Here is a 21,011-nt window from a genome sequence, read left to right on the forward strand (position 1 = left end):
CTCTTAGGCGTCAACCCACGGGTTCAGAGGTGAACTCAACTGAGTATAATATTTTCAGGTGTCAGGGACACATGGTTCAACCTAAATCAGGTGCGTAGGGGAAAAATCTGCCACAGTAATTACAGTACAAGTACATTAAAAAAGATTACACTTATTTCGATGTGTTGACTAACATAGGCCTAAATCACTGTTGATGGGGGTGAACTTTCACTTTTTGGGTGAACTATCCCTTTAAGTATATTATTTTATATTATTTCCAAGTAGTCTTTAAAAAATACGTTACTTCTTTTTCACAAGGGTATATTAAGGTAATGGGGACATGAAAATGCACTGCCCAGGTATAAAACTTTTAATGTGGAAAAACTTTCTTAGTGCGCCTTTAAATTGATGTCACTATTGGACAATGTGTACTGCATGCAAACACGCATGTCTGTGATTGGCCACAGCGTTGCCTCATCATCCTCCGCAGCTCCTCCCCCAATCTCTCCTGCTTCAGCACCATCATCACTCGCATCCTTAGAGCTTCTCTCCACAGCACTTTCTCTTCATCCAGAAGACTCCAGCTCCATCCTGATCTAGCAGGCTTGAAGCTCTGAGATTACAGTAATGGAGAGCTTGCTGGATAACCCAATGAAAGCCGTGCTTTACCTCAAAGAACTGACCACCATCGTACAAAACCAGCAGAGTCTCATTCAAACCCAGCGGCAGCGGATCGACGATCTGGAGAGGAAGGTTGAGGATCTGATCGGCGAGAATCGCCAGCTGAGAGATCCGCATCAATACCACCACCATCATCCGCACCACCACCACCACCCACCCCCGCGGTCCAGCAGCCCTCAGCCGGCCGCTCACCCGCACCAGCATTCGGCGACTCACGGTCAAGCCCAGCCGCAACAACCGCAACCGCAACAGCAGCATCCGTCCAAACAACCGCAGCATCCTCCGGTAGCTCCCATCCATCACCCGCAGCATCTGCAGCTGGTACCTACATCCCCACCGACTCTCAAAGCGACCCAGTCCAGCCCCGAGTCCGCGGAGGAGGAGAAGAGAAGCCCGTCCTGCAAATCTCTGGTTCCGCAGACACCTTCGACACTTTGCCGGTCCGTTGGACTCGCCAGGAAACCGGAGTGAGTAAAAATCACACCGAGAAACGCACAGTTCATCACACACTCTATTACTCTGTGATCATGCGGCATATGTATGCTTTCACAAATCGGTACATTACAGTGTCTACGCCAAAAAATAAATAAAAAAGGGAATGAAACGACATCCCTTTTTAAGGGATGTAGCCTATAGACTATAAATATTTAGTTTAATTAATATTAGCCCTGTAACTATTATACCCGCAGATTCATGGATACACGCTAGAAAATGATAATTATAATAAATAATAATGTAATTTAATTTGTACAGCACGTTTCAAACATCAAATGCAGCTCAAAAGGCTTCAAGTATTAGAAAATAAAAACCGTAAACATTAAGAATTAAAATGGTGTTTTAATAAAAAAACTAATTACAAACCATTAAAGTGTTACATGCAGTAAAGTATTAAGAATGACATCATCATATATACCTTTATGAAGCATTATATGCAGACTTGAATTGAAAAAAGAAATAAAATAATGTCAGACATGCAGTTGTTAAAGGAGCTATTTTTACCTGATCTGTCTTTTTGTTAATGTAACCTCAGGTTGATTCATTCATACTGATTCAATAATCAATATATTTAGATATTACCATAGGAAGCATAAGCATCAGCTATAGACCTGCCTGTCAGGTCTATAGCTGTCAGGCAGGAACAAGTTTCAACGGAACAAGTTTCCGCATGACGCAAGAATTTTTAGAACTAATATGACAATTATGATCTCCAACAGCATTAAATGTTCCTGTAGAACATCAAATTACATTTTAATCTTAAATTATTTCATCTTAATTGTAAAACTTCCATCCAAAACATACCTGTGATTTCCAGTAGGAGGGCAATTTCTTTGGGTGGGGATGTAGAAGGGTTTTAAAGATTACTCCTAAATTCCTACAGGATTTATATAGATGACATAACACTAACAATATTTCATTACTACAAAATAATCCCATATTAAGCACATTGTGCTTATTATTATTCAGTGCTTATGTGCAATTACACAGACGGACACTTTAAATGTACCCTAGAACAAAGACTTAGAAATCTTTTAATTTATTTGACTGCTTTATACACAAGCTTCTGCAGAATGATGAATATTAATGATACACTGACAAACAACTGGACGTGAGTGTACTCTATATAGATTTTCTGGATCTTTTAACACACTGACTGGCTGTCGTCAACCCAGCTCACAGAAAACCAACTCATGCTGATTGCCTCAGCAAATCCTCTTTAATATCAAAGGCTTATTTTAGGGCTCTTTCTATGAAATCTGCTGAACAAATAATATCCGGCTTTATCCTGCTGTGGTGTTGTGGTGTGACTGGACTGATGACACTTACAATCTGAAAGTGAGACAGTAAAATAATTGTCTTTAGGTATTAACGCGCAACCTGATTAAGATAAAATCTAGGACGAATGTAAATACTGTAGAAAGTTATTAAACCAAATCAGTTGAGAAGATATTAAAGGGATATTCCGAGTTCAGTATAAGCTGACAGCACTTGTTGTGGCATAATGTTTATTGCCACGATAATTAATTTGAACTTGTTGCTCCTTTTCTTCTTCTTCTTCTTCTTCAAAAATGCCTTACTGTGAGGCACTTGTTGAATGTTATATCCAACTTTGTTGCCTTGAAACCATAATACTAAAACCTAAAAACGATTTTAAAAATAATGACGTTCAACAGAGCCCAGCACATGACATACGAAAAAAAAAAAAGTATATCGTGGTCACGAATGAACAATTCGTTCCCATGGCTTACTAACATGTCAGCACGTTTTACTAACTCGTTCCCTCGTTCTAAGTAATCGTGTGCACGAAAAAATGTGTTCCCTTGATTTACTACATCGTGGCCACGTTGTACTAATTCGTTCCCATGTTTTAGTTAAATCAAAACAAGCAAAAAGCTCAGTTTCAAATTAGTTCAAATATTGGGAACAAATTCTTAATTCATTGCCATGATATATTTTTGTCCGCATGTCAAGTGCGGGGCTTCGTAGTACGCAACAAGAGCTTTTTGTAGCTTTTATATATATAGATAAGCTCCACTTTTTTCCATTCAAAATAGGCTCATTGAAATTTTATTTCTGTCATGAAACTCTAGAAGGTGCAGTCTGATAGGTATCGATCTGAATCACATCATTCTCTATAGGGCACAGCTGATTGGTTTCTGCTGTATCAGTGGCCAATGAGCTCGCTGCTCAACCTTTAAATACGTGATTAGCATTTGCCTTAGCAGTTTAGCGCACTTTCAGAAACCCTCCACCTTCCCCAGCTCCACCTGTATAGATCTGCTACGGGTAACTCATGTACGCTATATTGTACAGCAGCAGTATGTCTTACTTGTTCAAAGCAGTGTGTCATGTATGTATTGGCAATAGCAAGTCCTGTATTTGTTCTGCAGCAGCAGCAATAACAGCAGCGTAGCAGAGCTATTCCACCAAGACCAAACATATCAACATTGTCACACCCGTCACCATGCCAAACACTCAGAGGGCCCTATCTTGCACCCAGCGCAATTGACTTTGTACACCGACGCATGTATCATTCCTATTTTGCACCCGCGCACAGCGGACTTTTCCCTCCACAGACGCACGTCGGTAAATTAGGAAATGAACTTGCGCTCCCGGGGGCGGTTCAGCGCAAAGAGGAGGCGTGTTCCGGCGCAAACGTTCCCTTTTGCTATTTTGCAGGTTTAGAAAACAATTCCGCCACTGACCATGCATGTTATTCATATGCTATTTTAAGGGCGCATGCTTGGCCTTAATCAGTGTAGCGTGTGCACAACGCGCATGCACTTTGCTTATCTCATCTACACACAGATGCAGCAGTTCTCATTTTTAGAAAACCATACATTATTACAAGGAAAAATATTAACACACGAGGGAAATCATTGTTGTGTCCATGAAGATGTGAAAAAAATAGGCACATTTACCCAAATTTTCATACGCCTGTTTAACCGAAGCTAATTTGGGTGGGTTTCTCCCATCCCCATACAATGTCACTTCTCTGTCTTTTACGCCCCTGACGAGAACGTCGGTCTCCTCGGCTGTGAACCGCTCCTGGCGTGCGCCTGGCAAATCCACCGTTATAATAGCAATCCGCCATGGAACAAGCACGCCTGCTCTGGGAATGTGAGATGTCGCTCTGATTGGTTTATTTCACGTTACGCCCAAACCACACCTATGAATAATGAAGCTACTTCAGACCAACCCATTTTAGATTTGCGTCGGGCGCAAGAGTCATTTATCCCGCCGGTATAATAGCAACAGCGCCCTAGACCCGCCCACAAAGTTACTTGCGCTTGATACTTGGGTTTCAGATCGTTAAAATAGGGCCCAGAGAGCTGTCATGACAGAATTCCCAAAACTTCTTTCCACACAAATTATGTTTACAGGAACAGATTATCAACGAACACAGACGAATACAGTCGCAACAAAAGAGTTCAAAGACTTGTAAAAGCAAGCTTAAATGGTATAGTTGCTTCAATTTTGCTCCTTCAGCAGCACTGGGAATGGAACATGTACTTGCATTGCATTATTATTTGCGCTCTGACTGACACATTTGAGTTTATTTGAGTTAGGCTCTATCTCTGATTTGAGGCTTTATCTCTTTAAAACCATCCACTTAAGAAGGATATGGAATAAATTTGCATATACCAGATGACACAGTGAGTCACCACATCTGGGATCTGAAAGGGCACAGGTCAGATGAACCTGCGTGCTGTGGAATTAATGTGCAGGCTAAGATTAATGGCAGTCATAAATCACACTCGAAGGTTAAAATGGAAGGATTAAATAAATAAGTCACCAGAATGTTGGTTTCCAGGGAATTGAATTTTGCACAACCTGTTTATATATACATCTTCATTTTACAGTTTCACTAATGGAAATGGAATTGTTGATATTATGATGTCATAATAAAGTATATATATATATATTTTTTTTTTAAATAATGGCATGTTTGAAATTAATCCTTAAGTTAATTATTATATTTACAAAACTGTCAAGGTCAACAAGTCTCTTAAAGTCAGATAATTTGACCTTTTTATGACACGCAAGACATAGTTAGTTCAGGTAATTTTGTGCAACTCCTCAAAAACATAATGACACTTATGAATTAATCATTTATGACATTTAAAAGGAAAGTTTTTATCGAAACACTTTCCCCCTCCCTTTGAATAAAGATTAAGATGTGTACCCTCACATTATCCTAACTCTCTTATACATCATTGAAACATATTGATGACAAAATCTTCAAAGTCTTCAAGAAACCTGATGCTTGTCAAGATTTACTTGCATTTTGGCATCCAACGTCGACATGAAATAATTTTTAATGAGATGGCCAAACTAGTTCTCAATTTCTACCATCATCTTTGGCATCATCTGCTCTTCCATGACAAGTTAGACCTATTGAAGGCCAAAACAGTTTAAGATCTCAGTGAGAGTCTGGCGTAACTGCTGGGCAGATGTGATTTTCATGCACTACACAGTAAATGACAGATGGCATACTTCAGAAAGATGTGATATTTCTGAATGCATATCCAAAAAAACTAATATCCTTATGGTCTTTTACATCTCTTGGCCATATTACCTTTTTATACGGTTGTGCGGTACGGTAATAGAGGCGTTTATAGAGGACTTGGATTAGATGAATACTTAATTTGAATAATGCATATGCTAATTGTTGAAAAAACAATTCGAGGTCTACATATCTGTAGGCCAATATTTTCAGCTCAGCGGCTTAATATATTTCTCAGTTGATGTCACAGACCTCGAAGCACACACACGCTGAGGTTTGAACGCCATCTGTTGTATTTGGCATCTGTGCTCGCTGAAATATCCAGAAACACAGAATGATTAGAATGCTAAGAATGCGCTACTAAGATTTGTTTGCCATTGAATACCATGAAACTGAATCTAAAATCAGTAACCGTTCTAAACCGACAACTTCTGTGGCTATAACGCGTTTTATTGAAACTTCTGTTGTCCTAAATAAGCATCACAAATGTATCTTTTATGCATCTATCTTTTGCTATGCAACGAGAGAAGACACTGTAATTACCTGTTATTAAACTGGTGATGTGAGATTGTTGTTCCAAGCCCACATGACTTTTCTTCCTTCCGCGTAATAGAAAAGATGTTAACCTTGTAAAAAAAGATCACATTTCAGCATTTTTATAGAGTACCTTTTAGGGAAATAATATACTTTAAAAGAATATACTTAAACGTGAACTGAATGTAATGATTTCAGACACTTACTTAAATATTACCGTAATTGGATTTAAATGAATACATATTAAATGAATATGTATGTAAATCTATAGTTTTAAATTGATATTAAATGCAATTAGCTGAACTAAAGTGTTTTTTGATCAGTAGGACCTACGTACATCTTCATATGTTATTTCATAATTACTTATATTGTACTGCTGAATACTGACAAGCATTTACAGTAAACTGAAATACACTTTAATGTAATTTCTGTTGAAACTTGTGTCATGTATTGAAATATTTTTGTAATCACACATATAGTTGCAATTTAGTACATTATATATATATATTTGACACGTGTAAAATTCTACATTATAATCTTAGCTGTAGTGTGATATTAATTTAATGGTTAATATATATATATATATATATATATATATATATATATATATATATATATTAACATTAAAATTAATATCACACTACAGCTAAGATTATAATGTAGAATTTTACACGTGTCAAATAATGTATCAAAATAAGTGTTCTTTAAAGTGTGACAAAATATCATTAAAACAATGATTTAAATGTACTTTAGGTGAAACTTTTAATATGACATTATTATAAAGTGCACTTTTCAAAAATTAAGAAACTTAGCCATGAAAGTACACTTAAAAATGTACTTTTAAGATTTGAAGTACTCTAGAAGTGCACATTAAATACAGTTAAGTGCACTTCTGTTTCAGAATGATAGACACTTTCTTTGTATGGAAAAACAGAGACTGACAGAGGCTGACAGCCAATATTCAGACTTGTTTTTTTTCTCCATCATTCATCATTATACTTATAATCTCATACTTATAGTCATTATTTTCGCCATTTTGTTTGGTGTCACTAGTGGTGATGAAATTACACTCTTCCCTTAAAAGTTTATGCAGGTAAAAAAAAAAAAAAAAAGCAAAAAAAAGCACAGTCATTTCCTCACTGAATATTTAAAGATGTCCTCAAAGTTTGCTCTTGTCTCTTTACGAGTGGCATCAGAGGATACAAGCTCTGAAAGCTGCATTTGAATCAACTCCAGACATGTTCTTGCCTTCGCTTTCTGCCTGGGACACAGGGTCACAACACCGCTTTTGAGTTTGTCTCAAAGAAGGACAAGTTGTTCGTCTAATTTGGTTGTACTGCATGTCCCTGCAGGGAGGGAGGAAAGGTTTCTATTTGAAATGTAATTGATGTGATGAAAAGATATAAGGGCATGAGAGCCAGGAGATAGAAGTTTGTACTAATTTGACTTAATTCAATCATTGGTGTGGTAATTTGATTTTATGGGACTCATTTCATTTTTACCCCATTTTTTACTGGCACATACAGTATAGCAAAGAATGGAATGCAAAATTATTGGGAAGAAATAATTGAATAAGAACATGGCATGGGTTGGGATCAAACCTTCATCATTCATATGAACAGTCTATGTTTTTAAACAAATATTGGTAACACTTTACAATAAGGTTTCATTTGTTAACATTAGTTAACAGTATTAACATGAGCTAACAATGAAAAAAAGAGCTTCTACAGCATGCAAACCAGTTGCAAGTGGCTTTTAGACAGGACACTGAACAAGTTCAAACTAGACATTTAAGGGATAAAGTTCAGTCATACCACTTATTACAAGGCTTTCAAGGATTTCATTTTCAATTAAATTGATTAATATAACTGGATAGACGGAATGCTATTCAGCGTTGCAATTGACAACGGTTGTTAATGGGGAATAATAAACCTAATAATCTAGCGTTTGAGCAATCAGAATCAAGGATTCCAAGGAGCCGTGTAATAAAATGAGTAACTATTAACTACAAATTTTGCCTCAGTAAACTCCTAATTGCTTATTAATAGTCAGTAAGGTAGTTGTTATGTTTAGGTATTGAGTAAGATTAAGGGATGTAGAATATGGTAATTCCGAATATGTGCTTTATAAGTAGAGCTGGGCGATTTTTTCCCCTAAATAAAAAACTCGATTTACGATTCGATTCGATTTTTTTTTTGTCTGTTATGATAGTCACTGTGTCAGATTACACGATTTTGACTCCTAAAAATCTTGTCGTGGACAAGAAACATGTCAGACTACACGTTGTTTTCCGACCAGTCATCGCGAGCCGTCTCACACACTCATTCACTCGCTCGCACACACACACACACACACACACACACACACACACACACACACTCACTCTCGCGCACACACACACACAGTCACACACACTCGCGAACACACACTCTCACTCACTCTCCCTCACTCACTCACTCGCGCGCCATCGTCGTGGAGGACCGTTAAAAAATTAAACATGCTAAGTTAGTCTTTTTGTCGTGATGTCGTGAAGCATCGAGGGCTGCGCCGCAGGGAGCGTGCTACGGAAACCCTGAAGGAAGATTTGGCGAATGCAAAATGTATGTATTGTACGCTATAGGCCTACTAAAAAAAAAAAAAAAAAAAAAAAAAAAAAAATTCGATTTTTTTGAAAATATGAATCGATTTGACCTACCAACTCGATTTTTAAATCAAATCGATTTTTTTTTCCCAGCCCTACTAATAAACAGCCAATATCCTAGTAATAAGCACCTAGTTAATGGTGAGAACTGGACCATAAACTAAAGTGTTACCATATATTTTCTTTGTTTTTACAAAACTTTCTTTTTACGAAAATAATAATATAATCCTTTTTGTGGTAAAATATCACCTTGCCACAGTTCTAGACAGTCTATGTGGAAATAGATTTGGGTTATCTCATTTTGTAGATAAACTTTTGTAAATTTGTAAAGTTCAACCTAATTTGTGACTTTACTCTCCATTTCTGTCCCTGCTTCCCATTGTAATTACCATTTTAATGTGTGTGTGTGGGTGTGTGGAGCGGGCTCTTGAGGGACAGGTTGCTTTCGGGCGTCCCTCTGGCTCTGAGGTGAGAGTTGGCGATGTTGTGGGCCGCACCTGAGGCAGCACTTCAATTAGAACACACAGGTGTTCACCCAAAGTGATCTGACATACACTTATGAGCACACACATTGACATCTACTGCAAACATGAACACAAACACTCACATATTCTGCCTGGCATACACAAACTCCCTGTCTGCTCCTTGGCTCCTATATGTGACTCCTCGTTTCTCTCCATATTTGTCTGTAGCTGAGGAGCTACAGGATAGCAGTGTGTAAGGAAATGGAAATGAAAAGAAATATGTAGTTGAGCGATTCAGATTCAATTTAACATTTCCAGTAACGATTCTTTAAGTTCTCAGCACCAGATTATTAATCCTAACTATATTATACCATGTATGATGTACCATGTTTGAGTCACATATGGACTTGAGGTTCACTGAGTCACATGGTAATTCAGTAACTACTCAGACTGATTCAGTGAGTGAGCTAATTTGTGATTCATATTGACTGGTTTGTTTGCGACACATAGCAATAGGAAGATGCAATCTTTTTCATTGTTTCGTGACACCCAGTCTTTCTCTCTCATCATGTGCAATTCATCCTGCAAGTTCACTAAGCCAAAACATGATTTATTTTGCCGTGGTGATGAACGTAGATTCAGTAGTGGTGTAGAAAAGACATAGTGTTTTAGTACAGTGTTGTGTTCACACCGGCGGAAAAAATGCAGACGCTCAAGAACCAAACGTGATGAAAATCATCCGGTTTCAGTATTTTTACCTCAAAATGGAGCTCGTTCTGAATAAGAATCAATTCTCGATTCAAAAACCCTATAGCGCTGGTGCTAGAATTTTCTCAGTGTGGATGCTAGGCACGTCTGTGTGGTTATGACAGGGTGACTGGCTCTGGCTTTTTGCATGGCAGAAACCCAAATCATGAATATCACATTTTCTATTGAGTGCTTTTAGATTGCTTCATTTTTCTTTTTCCTTTTTTTTTCTGTGTCTGTGCAGTCAGCATCAGCAGCATCAGAAAAAGACTTGCACATCATTAGTCAGGGCCGTACGTGCGCAGAGACGGGAATGTGGGGGGAAGGGTGTGAAAAGGTGACTGTGCAAAGGTGACTTTCAAACATTCGCAGCACTCCCTGCTGCACCCAGTGGACAGAGAGAGAGAGAGAGATGGCGATTGGGAAAGGTGCGATTGGGAAAGGTCGCACAGCAGCCGAATTCTAAAAGGCAGTGCGGCCAAATATTTGTACGTTGTGATCACACTTTTTTACTCACAAATAAGAAGGATCACGTGACATTGTGTGCTATTTCCATTTGGGATTCAAATAATCCCACATTAAACCTACCATGCAATATTAGTAATTTATATAGAATTTACTATTGGCTGTTATTCTCTGTTGTCAGTGGTCTTACTAACATTAAAGCTAAATAAGAAACAGCAAAATCTCTGACAGTAACGCTACTGACAGCGAAACCACTGACACCAATGTTACTGACAGCCATGTCACTGAGAACAATGCAATTTATAGAAACGCAATTGACAGTAATGCCATTAACAATATCAAAGTAATGCCACTGAAAGCAATGACCCTGACAGATGAGAGTAATGGTACTGAAAGCATTGCCACTGACAGATTGACAGTTATGCCATTGCTACCAACACCACTGACAATAAGGGGCTGTTTACACGACACCGTTTTCAACTAAAAACGTAACAATTTTTATGCGACACGACACGACACGACACGACAACTGCGTTTTGGGTGCCTGAAAACGCAAACTTTTAAAAACGTGTTTCAAAGTGCAAGTTTTTGAAAATGGTCTCTGTGTACACAACAAAAACGCTAATCTCTGTAGGCGATGACGTCATGCACATGCGCATTACGTGTTCAGTCTATAGTGTTTCATCGCCATCTAATGGCCTGGCAGCAGAATACACTGTTTTTAGTTGTTTTTGCCGATCCGTGTGAATGGGGATCATTTTGACAAATTGCTTTATTTTTGTCCTTGCTTATAGACGAGGTTGACAGAAGTTGTCCACTTTTGCTCCAACAGAGGATGAAATGTGTCGTTATCTGTGTTGAGTGACGTAATATCCCAAGTGGACGCGTGGAAGAGACGTGAGACTGAATGCACTGAAAAGCCCCCTTGCGCTACTCATATGCTGAGAGAGAGATAAGACAATAGAGCTGCACGATTCATCTTTAAAAGACTGTGATCTCGATTCAAACACCCACGCGATCTTCTTCCTTTTCGTCTGTCTGTTAAACCTTATGACAAAATCATATCGCAACATTCAAATGATCTGTGTTGGCGCTGCCGCTGACCCAGAGAGAGTAGTCATGAAACAGCTTCACAAACAGTCTTTTAAACCTCATAGAATCATTATTTCTGTGATACAATAGTTCAAATGATCATAGAAGTACTGGGATAAAAGTTTAAAGTTCAAATATAAACACTGATGTCTACAATAGCGATCAAAATAGAGTACATGTAAATCAGCTTTTGATAGAAACTTGGCGCTTAAAGGGATAGTTCACTTTGAAATTAATTTTTGATATGTTTTAGCTTACCTCAAGGGCATCCAAGATGTAGGTGTCTTTGTTTCCGCAGTAGTTTCAATTTTGATATTTTTAGGTCAAACCGTTCTTGTCTGTCAGTCATATAATGCAGGTCGATGGTCACTGGCTCAAAACACAAGCACAGAGTCCAAATTAAAACAATTCCCCATCGTCCAAATTAAACAATTCCCCATCGTAAGTACACATTGATGGCCTAAGACACGAAACGAGCGGTTTGTGTGAGAAAACGAACAGTATTTTATCGTTGTTATCTCTTGAAAACAGCACACGTCCAAATGATCTGACGGCGCGGGCGGGTATAGATATATACATAGATGTCGCCTTGGCTACGGTTTCGTTCCAATGAACTGCAGTAGCGAAGGCGACATCTAGTATATACATCCATACCCGCCAGCGGGTATATACACTAGATGTCGCTAGATGATACACTAGATGTCGCTTGGCTACGGTTTCGTTCCAGTGAACTGCAGTAGCCAAGGCGACATCTATGTATATATCTATACCCGCCCGCGCCGTCAGATCATTTGGACGTGTGCTGTTTTCAAGAGATAACAACGATATAAATACTGTTCGGTTTCTCACACAAACCGCTCGTTTCGTGTCTTAGGCCATCAATGTGTACTTATGATGGGGAATTGTTTCATTTGGACGATTGGGAATTGTTTTAATTTGGACTCTGTGCTTGTGTTTTGAGACAGTGACCATAGACCTGCATTATATGACTGACACACAAGAACGGTTTGACCTAAAAATATCAAAATTGAAACTACTGCGGAAACAAAGACACCTACATCTAGGATGCCCTTGAGGTAAGCTAAAACATATCAAAAATTAATTTCAAAGTGAACTATCCCTTTTAAATAACGTATTTATTGATACATTGTTTCGCCAATACATATCGTATTGGCATCCAGGTATCGTGATAGTATCGGATCGGGAGATAGGTGTATTGTCCCAGCCCTACTTAGAATACTGACAGTAATACCATCACTGACAAACACATACTGTCTCTCCCACCTAAAATTTATCTGTGGCTCCCCTACACATTGATAATTCTTGATATAGTATGTTAGAAGATCTAGTATGTTGGATCCAAAGACGAATTTTTAGCTAATTCTTTAACGACATGCAGATGATTATGTTTCATAGATATTAATATTCCTTTTCAAATAATGCTCCAGTGAAAGAAGATGAAATATATTTGCATTTAGCCAATGTTTTATGGAGATCTGAGAGCTCTCCATAATCACTGCTATGCCGGCATGTTGACAGCGCAATCATTTCCCAGCATGGGCACCAGGAAGTTGGCAGCAGCTTTTCACTTGTGGAATGGCTAATTAGTAAAAAATTATAGTTGTTTTGTCCAAATGACTGATTTGGTATGCCATTTGCTTTATTATCATCTGAAAGGTCAAAGTAAAAAAATATATAAATAAAAAAATAGGTATTTACTGCATAATGCTGGGTTCAGACTACACTATCTTTGTCTGTTACGACAGTCACAGATTATGCGATTTTGACTCCTAAATTTTTGTCATGCATGGACAAGAAACATGTCAGACAGTTAAAGTTGACAATCTTCACATGATGTTTTAACAACAAGATTGGGAGGAACACATTCAAATGATCTATCCAATCAGCACGAGTGGAGGCCTATATTTATATACGACTCACCTATGTTCCTCAACAGTTTTCAGACTCACCTATGTTCCTCAACAGTTTCCCTCCTGTATACCTCTTTTACTATCTGATTATTTGTAAGTGTGAACTCATGAATTGCCATCTTTCTCGATGTGTGTGATGTCATAGAAAAGGTGGAACTAGCGACTGACTTCCAGAAACAAGAACGTAAACAAACTACTGAAGTAGCATGTTAGCTTAATGCTAATTCCAGTACTTATAGCCTCTGTTATCATTCCCCAGCATTTATCTTTTTTCACTCCGTTGTGCTATTCACTCGCATAAACATCATAAAGGAAGGAGTATTGTTGTCATAGCTCCACAAACCTTTCCTCCATTGGATATTTCCACCTAGCAGCACCAATACCATAATTTTTTCTCGTTTTGCCATGTTTGAAAGCTGTGTACGCTCCTATTGTTTCGAGTCACAGAGGGAAAAAAATAAACATGCTAGTTTTTCTGTCGTGACATTGGTTGTCATCCACTACGACACATTATATGAGATGAAATGAACGATTCTTACATCTCGACTGGCTGCCAAAATCAGGCTGATATCGTGTAGTCTGAACATGGCGCAAGTTAACCAGACTGACTTGTGAATGGTTTTGTTGTGTTTAAGCAAAATTTGATTTCTTAACATTAACTCCTCTCTTATCTTATGAGAATGGAAATGAGTTTCTTCATTAAAGCAAAACATCTCTGTTGATTTCTGAGAGCATCTGCAGCTGTGGACTGCATGCACATGTGGTCAGTGCTGCAGTGCAGTTGTGCAGTGCTAATCGCTCTCAGCGCACTGACCTACGGAACTCTTTTTTTGTTACATCATCACTTCATGTGGCGATGACTCAGGACTTAAACTGCAATGGTGCATGTGTGAACCTGTCCTTGCTGTAAAAGCACAAATAGTTTGCTATATGCAGGCATTTGAAGAAATTAGCACAGTTCTGAGAATGAAAAATGAATAGTAATATGAAGGTGCCTAGTGAATCTGTTAGTTATATAGTTTGACACACTCATAGGGGAGTGTAATTTTGGGCTCTTTATTTCAAGCCCTAGTGCTACCTATAGTTCAAAGGTCACATATGATTTAGCTTATTACTTTTGAACTGTGTGGCGTTGAAGCAAAATATTTCTCAATTTTCCTTTTGTTTTACTTTCCGGTACATTTTATATTCCTATTTGATACTCCCTTTAAATTCTTACATAATTCTAGTGTTGGAAACCATTTTCAAGCAGAAAGCAGTTCATCCGACATGCTTTTTCAGACCTGTCCTACAGCGTTCATCAAACCTTCTCCAAATTTGTTGCACTGAGATCATGATGGTGAAAAAGTTATGAATTCATTTACATTTTTACATTTAAAAGTTTAAAAGTCATTTACATTTAACTTATCAAATTAATTCATTTCTTCAAATGAAACGTTGAAAATAACCTTGGGACCATGTGATCAATATCCATTATTTTATGATTACATTGTCTGAATCAATTCTTTCTACATTTTTCTTAAACACTGTTGGTGGAATTATTTACATAGTACGGGTTAATTAAAAAAAAAAACCTTTGTCAACATAACAATTTTCATTAGCGTTTATCTTGTTACCACAATGTTCCAACTCCAACCTCTCTTGGCTGAAAGTTGTTGTTGTTGTTGTTTTGCACCAGAAAAGGCTGAATGCTCATAATCAGCCTGAATTCTGTAGTCTCACAGCTGTTAGCAGGAAAAAATAGAAGCGACAGACAAACGTAATGAGCTGTGTGCATCCCGCATGCTTGACAGAAGGGTGAACCAGTGGCATCAATAGGAAACCCACGCATCCACAACCATAACATCATAATTTGTCTTGTGTCGATATTGCATGTGGGTGTTCTGGTCTTTTGTGAATGTAGCGCTTAGGGCTTAGTGTTATTTCGCCAAGTAGGACATGTGCATGGATCAACATCTTTGTGGGTCCTAGCGCAACATTCCCATCACCCGATCAGCTTAGTTTTAGGGATTCTGTGTTGTTTTTGCATTTTAAAGATGCCAGTAGGTTGTTTTCAAACTGATTCATATGTGAATCGCTTTTGACCACCAGAGTAGCAGTAGATCTCAAGTATGAAAGTGTTAGGTCTCTGGTAAAACATTACTTGTTTAATTTCTTATTCTAATTTGAATAAGATAAATACAAAAAGAGGATGATTAATAAGGAAAAGACTGATTAATTTTTGTGAATCAGTTATTTTATTTTGTACACTTTAATTCTCATAATTGTGGCTTTATATTTCACATTTGCCACTTTATTTATTACAATTATGGCTTTTTCCTCATAATTGTAGCTTTATATCTCACGATCACAACCTTATCTTTTCACATTTGAGACTTTTCTCATAATTATGGATTATATATGACACATTTGCATAATTTTTGTCACATTTGCATCTTTTTTACTCAAGATTGTGGCTTTATATCTCATGACTGTGTCTTTATTTTTTTGCATTTGCTACTCAGAATCGCACCATTATATTGCACTTTATTACAGTGTCAAATATGTTACGGTTATGTTTAGTTCTATGGACTCTTATTTTGATATGCTGTTCTGTTTCCCTTAGTTCCTGTTTCCCTGCTCTGTTTAGTTTTGGTTTCCTTGGTTTTTGATCATGTCCCTGTTAGTTCCTTTTTCTTATTCTTATTATTACTTATTATTATCATCTAGGGCTGTCGCGGTGAAGGATTTTCCCTTCCGGTAATTTTGAGTGGCTCAATAGCGCGGTATGCGGTATTATCTGCATTTATTTATTTATTTTGATAAAGCGTTGGTTTATATTTATTTGTTGCTATATAAATAAGTGTTACGATGTGGTCAGCATGCACAAAAACAAGTACATTTTCAGTAACCAATGTAGGCGAAACTAAACAGCATCTCTGCGCATTGAAAGGCTGTCACTCAGCACGCAGTTACATTGTTACAGCAACGGACTGTCTTTGAGTGAGTCATTAAACCGTTCATTCAACGAACACGTTCAAAAACGCTGATTCATTAAAGGGGTCATATAATGGTACATGCACTTTTACAAGTTGATTGTACTGAAATGTGTGTTGGCAGTGCCTGTACACAACCATCATAAAATGATAAAAATCCATCCAGTGTTTTTTTTAAAATCTTCTTATATGTTTTCCCCCGTCTCAAATCAAGCCGTCGCAAAATTGACGCCCCTCCCACGATTGTTGATTGACAGCAGCTTTTCAACACAGACCCGCCCTCGCTCGTGAGCGAGCTGTCAATCATAGTCCGCGCGGACCGGCGCAGTCATTGTTGATACGCAGGAGCACTGTCTATGAGCAGAATGGCGTCTAAGCGATTGTGGTGTTCAGTTCTTGGGTGTAATAAGGAACACAGCAGTCATTTTGATGTTCCTAAATCCGAACCGCTGAAGACGCAGTGGCTGAGTTTGTTTTCGAAGGGAATATTCCCCACGATCAACGTCAATGCTTTCATGTTTGCGCGAATCATTTCACACACCAGACTGCTTTACAAACGAGGGTCAGTATAAAGCTGGTTTTGCTAAGAAGCTGCTCCTGAAAAAAGGATCGGTACCAACTATTCGTGTTCCTGCTGCACCTCCAGAAGAACTGAAGTGAGTGTAACGTTTTATTAACCTTTATATTAATATTTATATTAATCTTTGCAAATCGCTTGCTGCACGCTTCACTATGAATGCGGCTGTTTACACTCAGGGTACATTACGGCATGTTTTCTATATACGACGTTCTCAATATAATTCATAATCCCACGTTTATAATGAACAACGCGTTATGGTTATTGTGTTACAAACGGTGTACGCACAGAACAGAGGGGCGGGGTGAGCAAAGCTCATTATCATTTAAAGACACATGCACTTAAACGGCGTGCTGAAAACAGAGCTGTTTTTGACCAGGTAAAATGAGTGTTTTCTTACAATACTAATGAGAATTTTTAATTAAAGTATATTACAAACTTTTAATTTAGACCCTAAAGAATCATATTAGCTTGTACAAAAATGGCATTATATGACCCCATTAAAAGATAGATGTAATGAAACAAGGTGTTATTTATTTTTAACTTTGAGCTCCACTTTTCAAGGCTCAGCTGACCAGCAATGCGTCGCATGGGTAACGGTGAAGCTTCACTTAATAGAGACCAATGGCATTGATTCAATGCATGACTCGCTGATTTTTGTTTGCCGCGGCTTCCTCGCGCTGTGGATGCTGACCAGCGCTGACACTGACGCCGTTCATGGTAAATACCCTTAAACGTTGAAAGTATGTCAAGACAAATATTTCGCTTTCCTTGGACACGGCAACCTTTTCACGACTATATATGACTTGACCTCAAAGACAGGCGCAGGTAATCGCACGCGCTCAATCGACGTCTGTTTAGGCTTAAGTGCAAATCAGCGAAGCCTCTGTACAAATCACCATGATAAAAACTTCTTGTTATCATTATTAACTTATTTAACATTCAGTACACTTGCACGAAGTTCAAAACAAGAAGGGTATAGCCTTTTGAAAAAAGAAAACACGCGAATATCGGGGTTGCTGCGGTTACTTGCATTCCTCTGCGGTTGGCTTGTCAGTAGCGCGGTACATCAATATTGCGGTTATCGCGACAGCCCTATTATCATCAGCCGTATGTTATTTAGTTCCTTTTTATCTCCTGCATATATACTCCCTGTTCAGTTCAGTACACTGTCAGTTTTTGTCTATGTGTTCCTGTGTTCTCCTAACAATCTCCTGCGTTTATAATTAAAGGCTTTAGTATTCCTCGTTCAAACGTGTTGCTTACTATGCCAACTCGTTACAATATGTGACTTTATATATCACAATGTGGCTTTATTAATTTCTTTTTTCAGAATGAATGTTTTAATGTTGTTTTAATACTTTCTTTGTTTAGTTTCAAAATTGGTCTTACTATTATACTTAAGATATGCAATTAAAAAGTCAAAAATTTCGAAGAGTTTATGTGTTCGCCTTAAGAAGATGGTTTCCAAACTGTGCTTAGAAAACCTACGTCACTGCACAGTGTTGTAAAGGCACAAACTTTGAGTTTGCTGCTTAAAACATCTCCTGAATTCTTAAAGTATTAACGTCCCAACTCTTTCCGTTCCTTTCTCACCCCATGCCCTGTTTTGCTTGTGTTGTGGGGAGAATGCAGAACCTTGCGAGACTGGTTTAGCCTTCCTGCTGATGCAAACCTTTCAAGGAGGCTTAGTGCTTTAATACTGAATGAGTGTATGTGTTTGTACGTTTGTGAATTTGAGAGATGGGGCTAAGTCTATTTTTAAAAGCTGATCCCCACAGGACTATCCAGATGCTATTCTTGCCTATTTTTAACGATTAATCCACCTTATGGACAGAGTAACATGATTTATGCATCATATTCTGTTCAACAGGACAAATTCAACTGAGAATGTGAGCTGCGGCAGATGGTACTTCAAGAATGGTTTCATGCTAGAGTCTGACGTCTATTTTTCTGTTTGTTTGGCTGGGCTGTTTTTCATGTGAAATCCAGTGGGTCACAAGCAGTATCCCAGCTAACAAATATATGCTATAAGAACATTTTACTAACGTTCCCATTAAAGTCACCATGGAATAAAAATGGACTATTCTTGTTACAGTGACAAAATTATCTTTATCTGTATCTGTATTTGGATTATCCAGATGCTCACTAAAACTAACTGATAATTATAACTCTATTCTATTTATAGGCTCCATATAACAAATATGTTTTGTATAATTCATTAATTCTCAATTTTTACATTTTATATGTATAAAAAAACAGTTTTCCTTAAATTGGAAATATAATGACAACAGCATGACTGTCTTTGCAGGTTACTGTGTTTGCTCTGTTTGAGAAAGAACTTGAGAAGTGAGTGAGATCCTAAAGCATATTATTGTGTATCTCACTGGCATAGACACTGTAATATCTTTGTTTAAGGTTACTCTTGACAAGTTCCGATTTCTGACAACCATTTTCATTTATAAAGTTCACACTTTAGTAATCTTGGCTTCAGAGATTTCTCTTTGAGTTGTGGTGTAATTTTTGGATAAGTTCATTAAGCATATTGCTTTATCCTATTATTCGGCAGAATTTGTTCTGAAGTTATTATCCAAGCCTATAAGGTATTTGGCTTTGAGTACATCCCTAGAACCAAAGCTTACATTGTGTCAGAAGTGATACAAGATTTCATAAGAGTTTCTGTCTTCAAAATCTCATTGGTTCAGAATCCTCTGTATTAAATATCAAATATATTCTTATTGGATGTCAATGTGTCCCTGATCATTGTGGCGAGACAAATTACTTGTCACCCTGTGTCTGGTTAGGACACAATGTAAATGTCATCTTGATAGGTCTCACTTCTTTGGTGATCTGAAGCAACTTATGGCATAGCTTAATAATTGGATTCTTATTATAGTCAATCAAAGTGATGCCAAAAAATAGTATTTTTCCACAACAGTGGAGACTGATTTGAAACAAGAGGCCTTCACAAGATGACTGTATGATTTTCCATACTTGCCCAAAATATAAATAGGACAGACTAACCTATAATGATGTTTTATTATGTTGTACCAATTTTTGTAGGTCTCTACAAGGATGGCTAATGGATAGCGTTGTCTAGGTATTATGGACCTCTTTGTCTTGGCCACATGTAAAATGGGCGTCTATTGTAAAAAACAAAATGCAACAACAGGCTGTTTACTAGTGTTGGAAACCTAAATCATTGCTGCAAATTGGTTCTTTTTGAAAATTGTGTTTTAATTAGCCTACCAACATAAAATTAGTAACACAATTATGTTTTTACGAGATTACAATTATGCTATTACAATGTCACAATGTCATTTTGCTGTTAAGATGTTTTAATAATCATTTACATTGACAAATAGATCTCAATATAGCATTGGATAAATAATTTAAATATTAGTGAATGTTTTTGGGATCATTTTGAGTCCACTTTATACCCTAGTTCACCTGGTTCATTGAAAAGAACCCAAGAAATCAAAAGAATGATTCGTCAGCAAAGAATGAATACATGAAGACATGACATATGGAGCTGTAGGAAGATTAAGGTTTTGAAGAATTGGAGCTTTATACATTTATTCTGGGAGGAAATAGATGTTTAACCTTTTGAAGGTGGGGCAGAATGTTTTCGAGATCAGATATTGTGCTCTATGTGTACTATCTTGGTTCAACCTGGAATACTAATGTTTGCCTTTATGGTCATTATGTCTGCTGTAATGTGATGAGCTCACAGGGCGATGACCTCATCACAGAGATGTGTATGTCGAAAATGAGCTTTTAGAGTGAAAGCCTTTCTTAAAAGAGATATAGGAGAATATTTTATAGAAGTAATTTGGATGCTTTTAGTGCCTGACATCACCAAACGACTCATAATAAGTTGTATATTAATGCACTTTTATATTTTGTAAAGAAAACGAGTG

At 37.6% G+C, this 21,011-nt stretch overlaps 1 protein-coding gene across 2 annotated transcripts in view; it reads left to right on the forward strand.

Moving 5' to 3' along the window:
- Positions 1-499: 499 nt before the first annotated feature.
- iqsec3a (IQ motif and Sec7 domain ArfGEF 3a) overlaps positions 500-21,011 on the forward strand; it is a 160,957-nt gene continuing 140,445 nt past the window's right edge. For both annotated transcript variants that reach the window (XM_084406416.1, XM_084406417.1), the window contains exon 1: positions 500-1,127. In XM_084406416.1, the coding sequence (XP_084262542.1) occupies positions 607-1,127 (521 nt within the window). In that variant the 5' untranslated portion in view covers positions 500-606. The remainder of the gene's footprint in view (positions 1,128-21,011) is intronic.

The sequence above is a fragment of the Rutilus rutilus genome, assembly GCF_951802725.1.
Source record: "Rutilus rutilus genome assembly, chromosome: 4".
NCBI lineage: Eukaryota > Metazoa > Chordata > Actinopteri > Cypriniformes > Leuciscidae > Rutilus > Rutilus rutilus.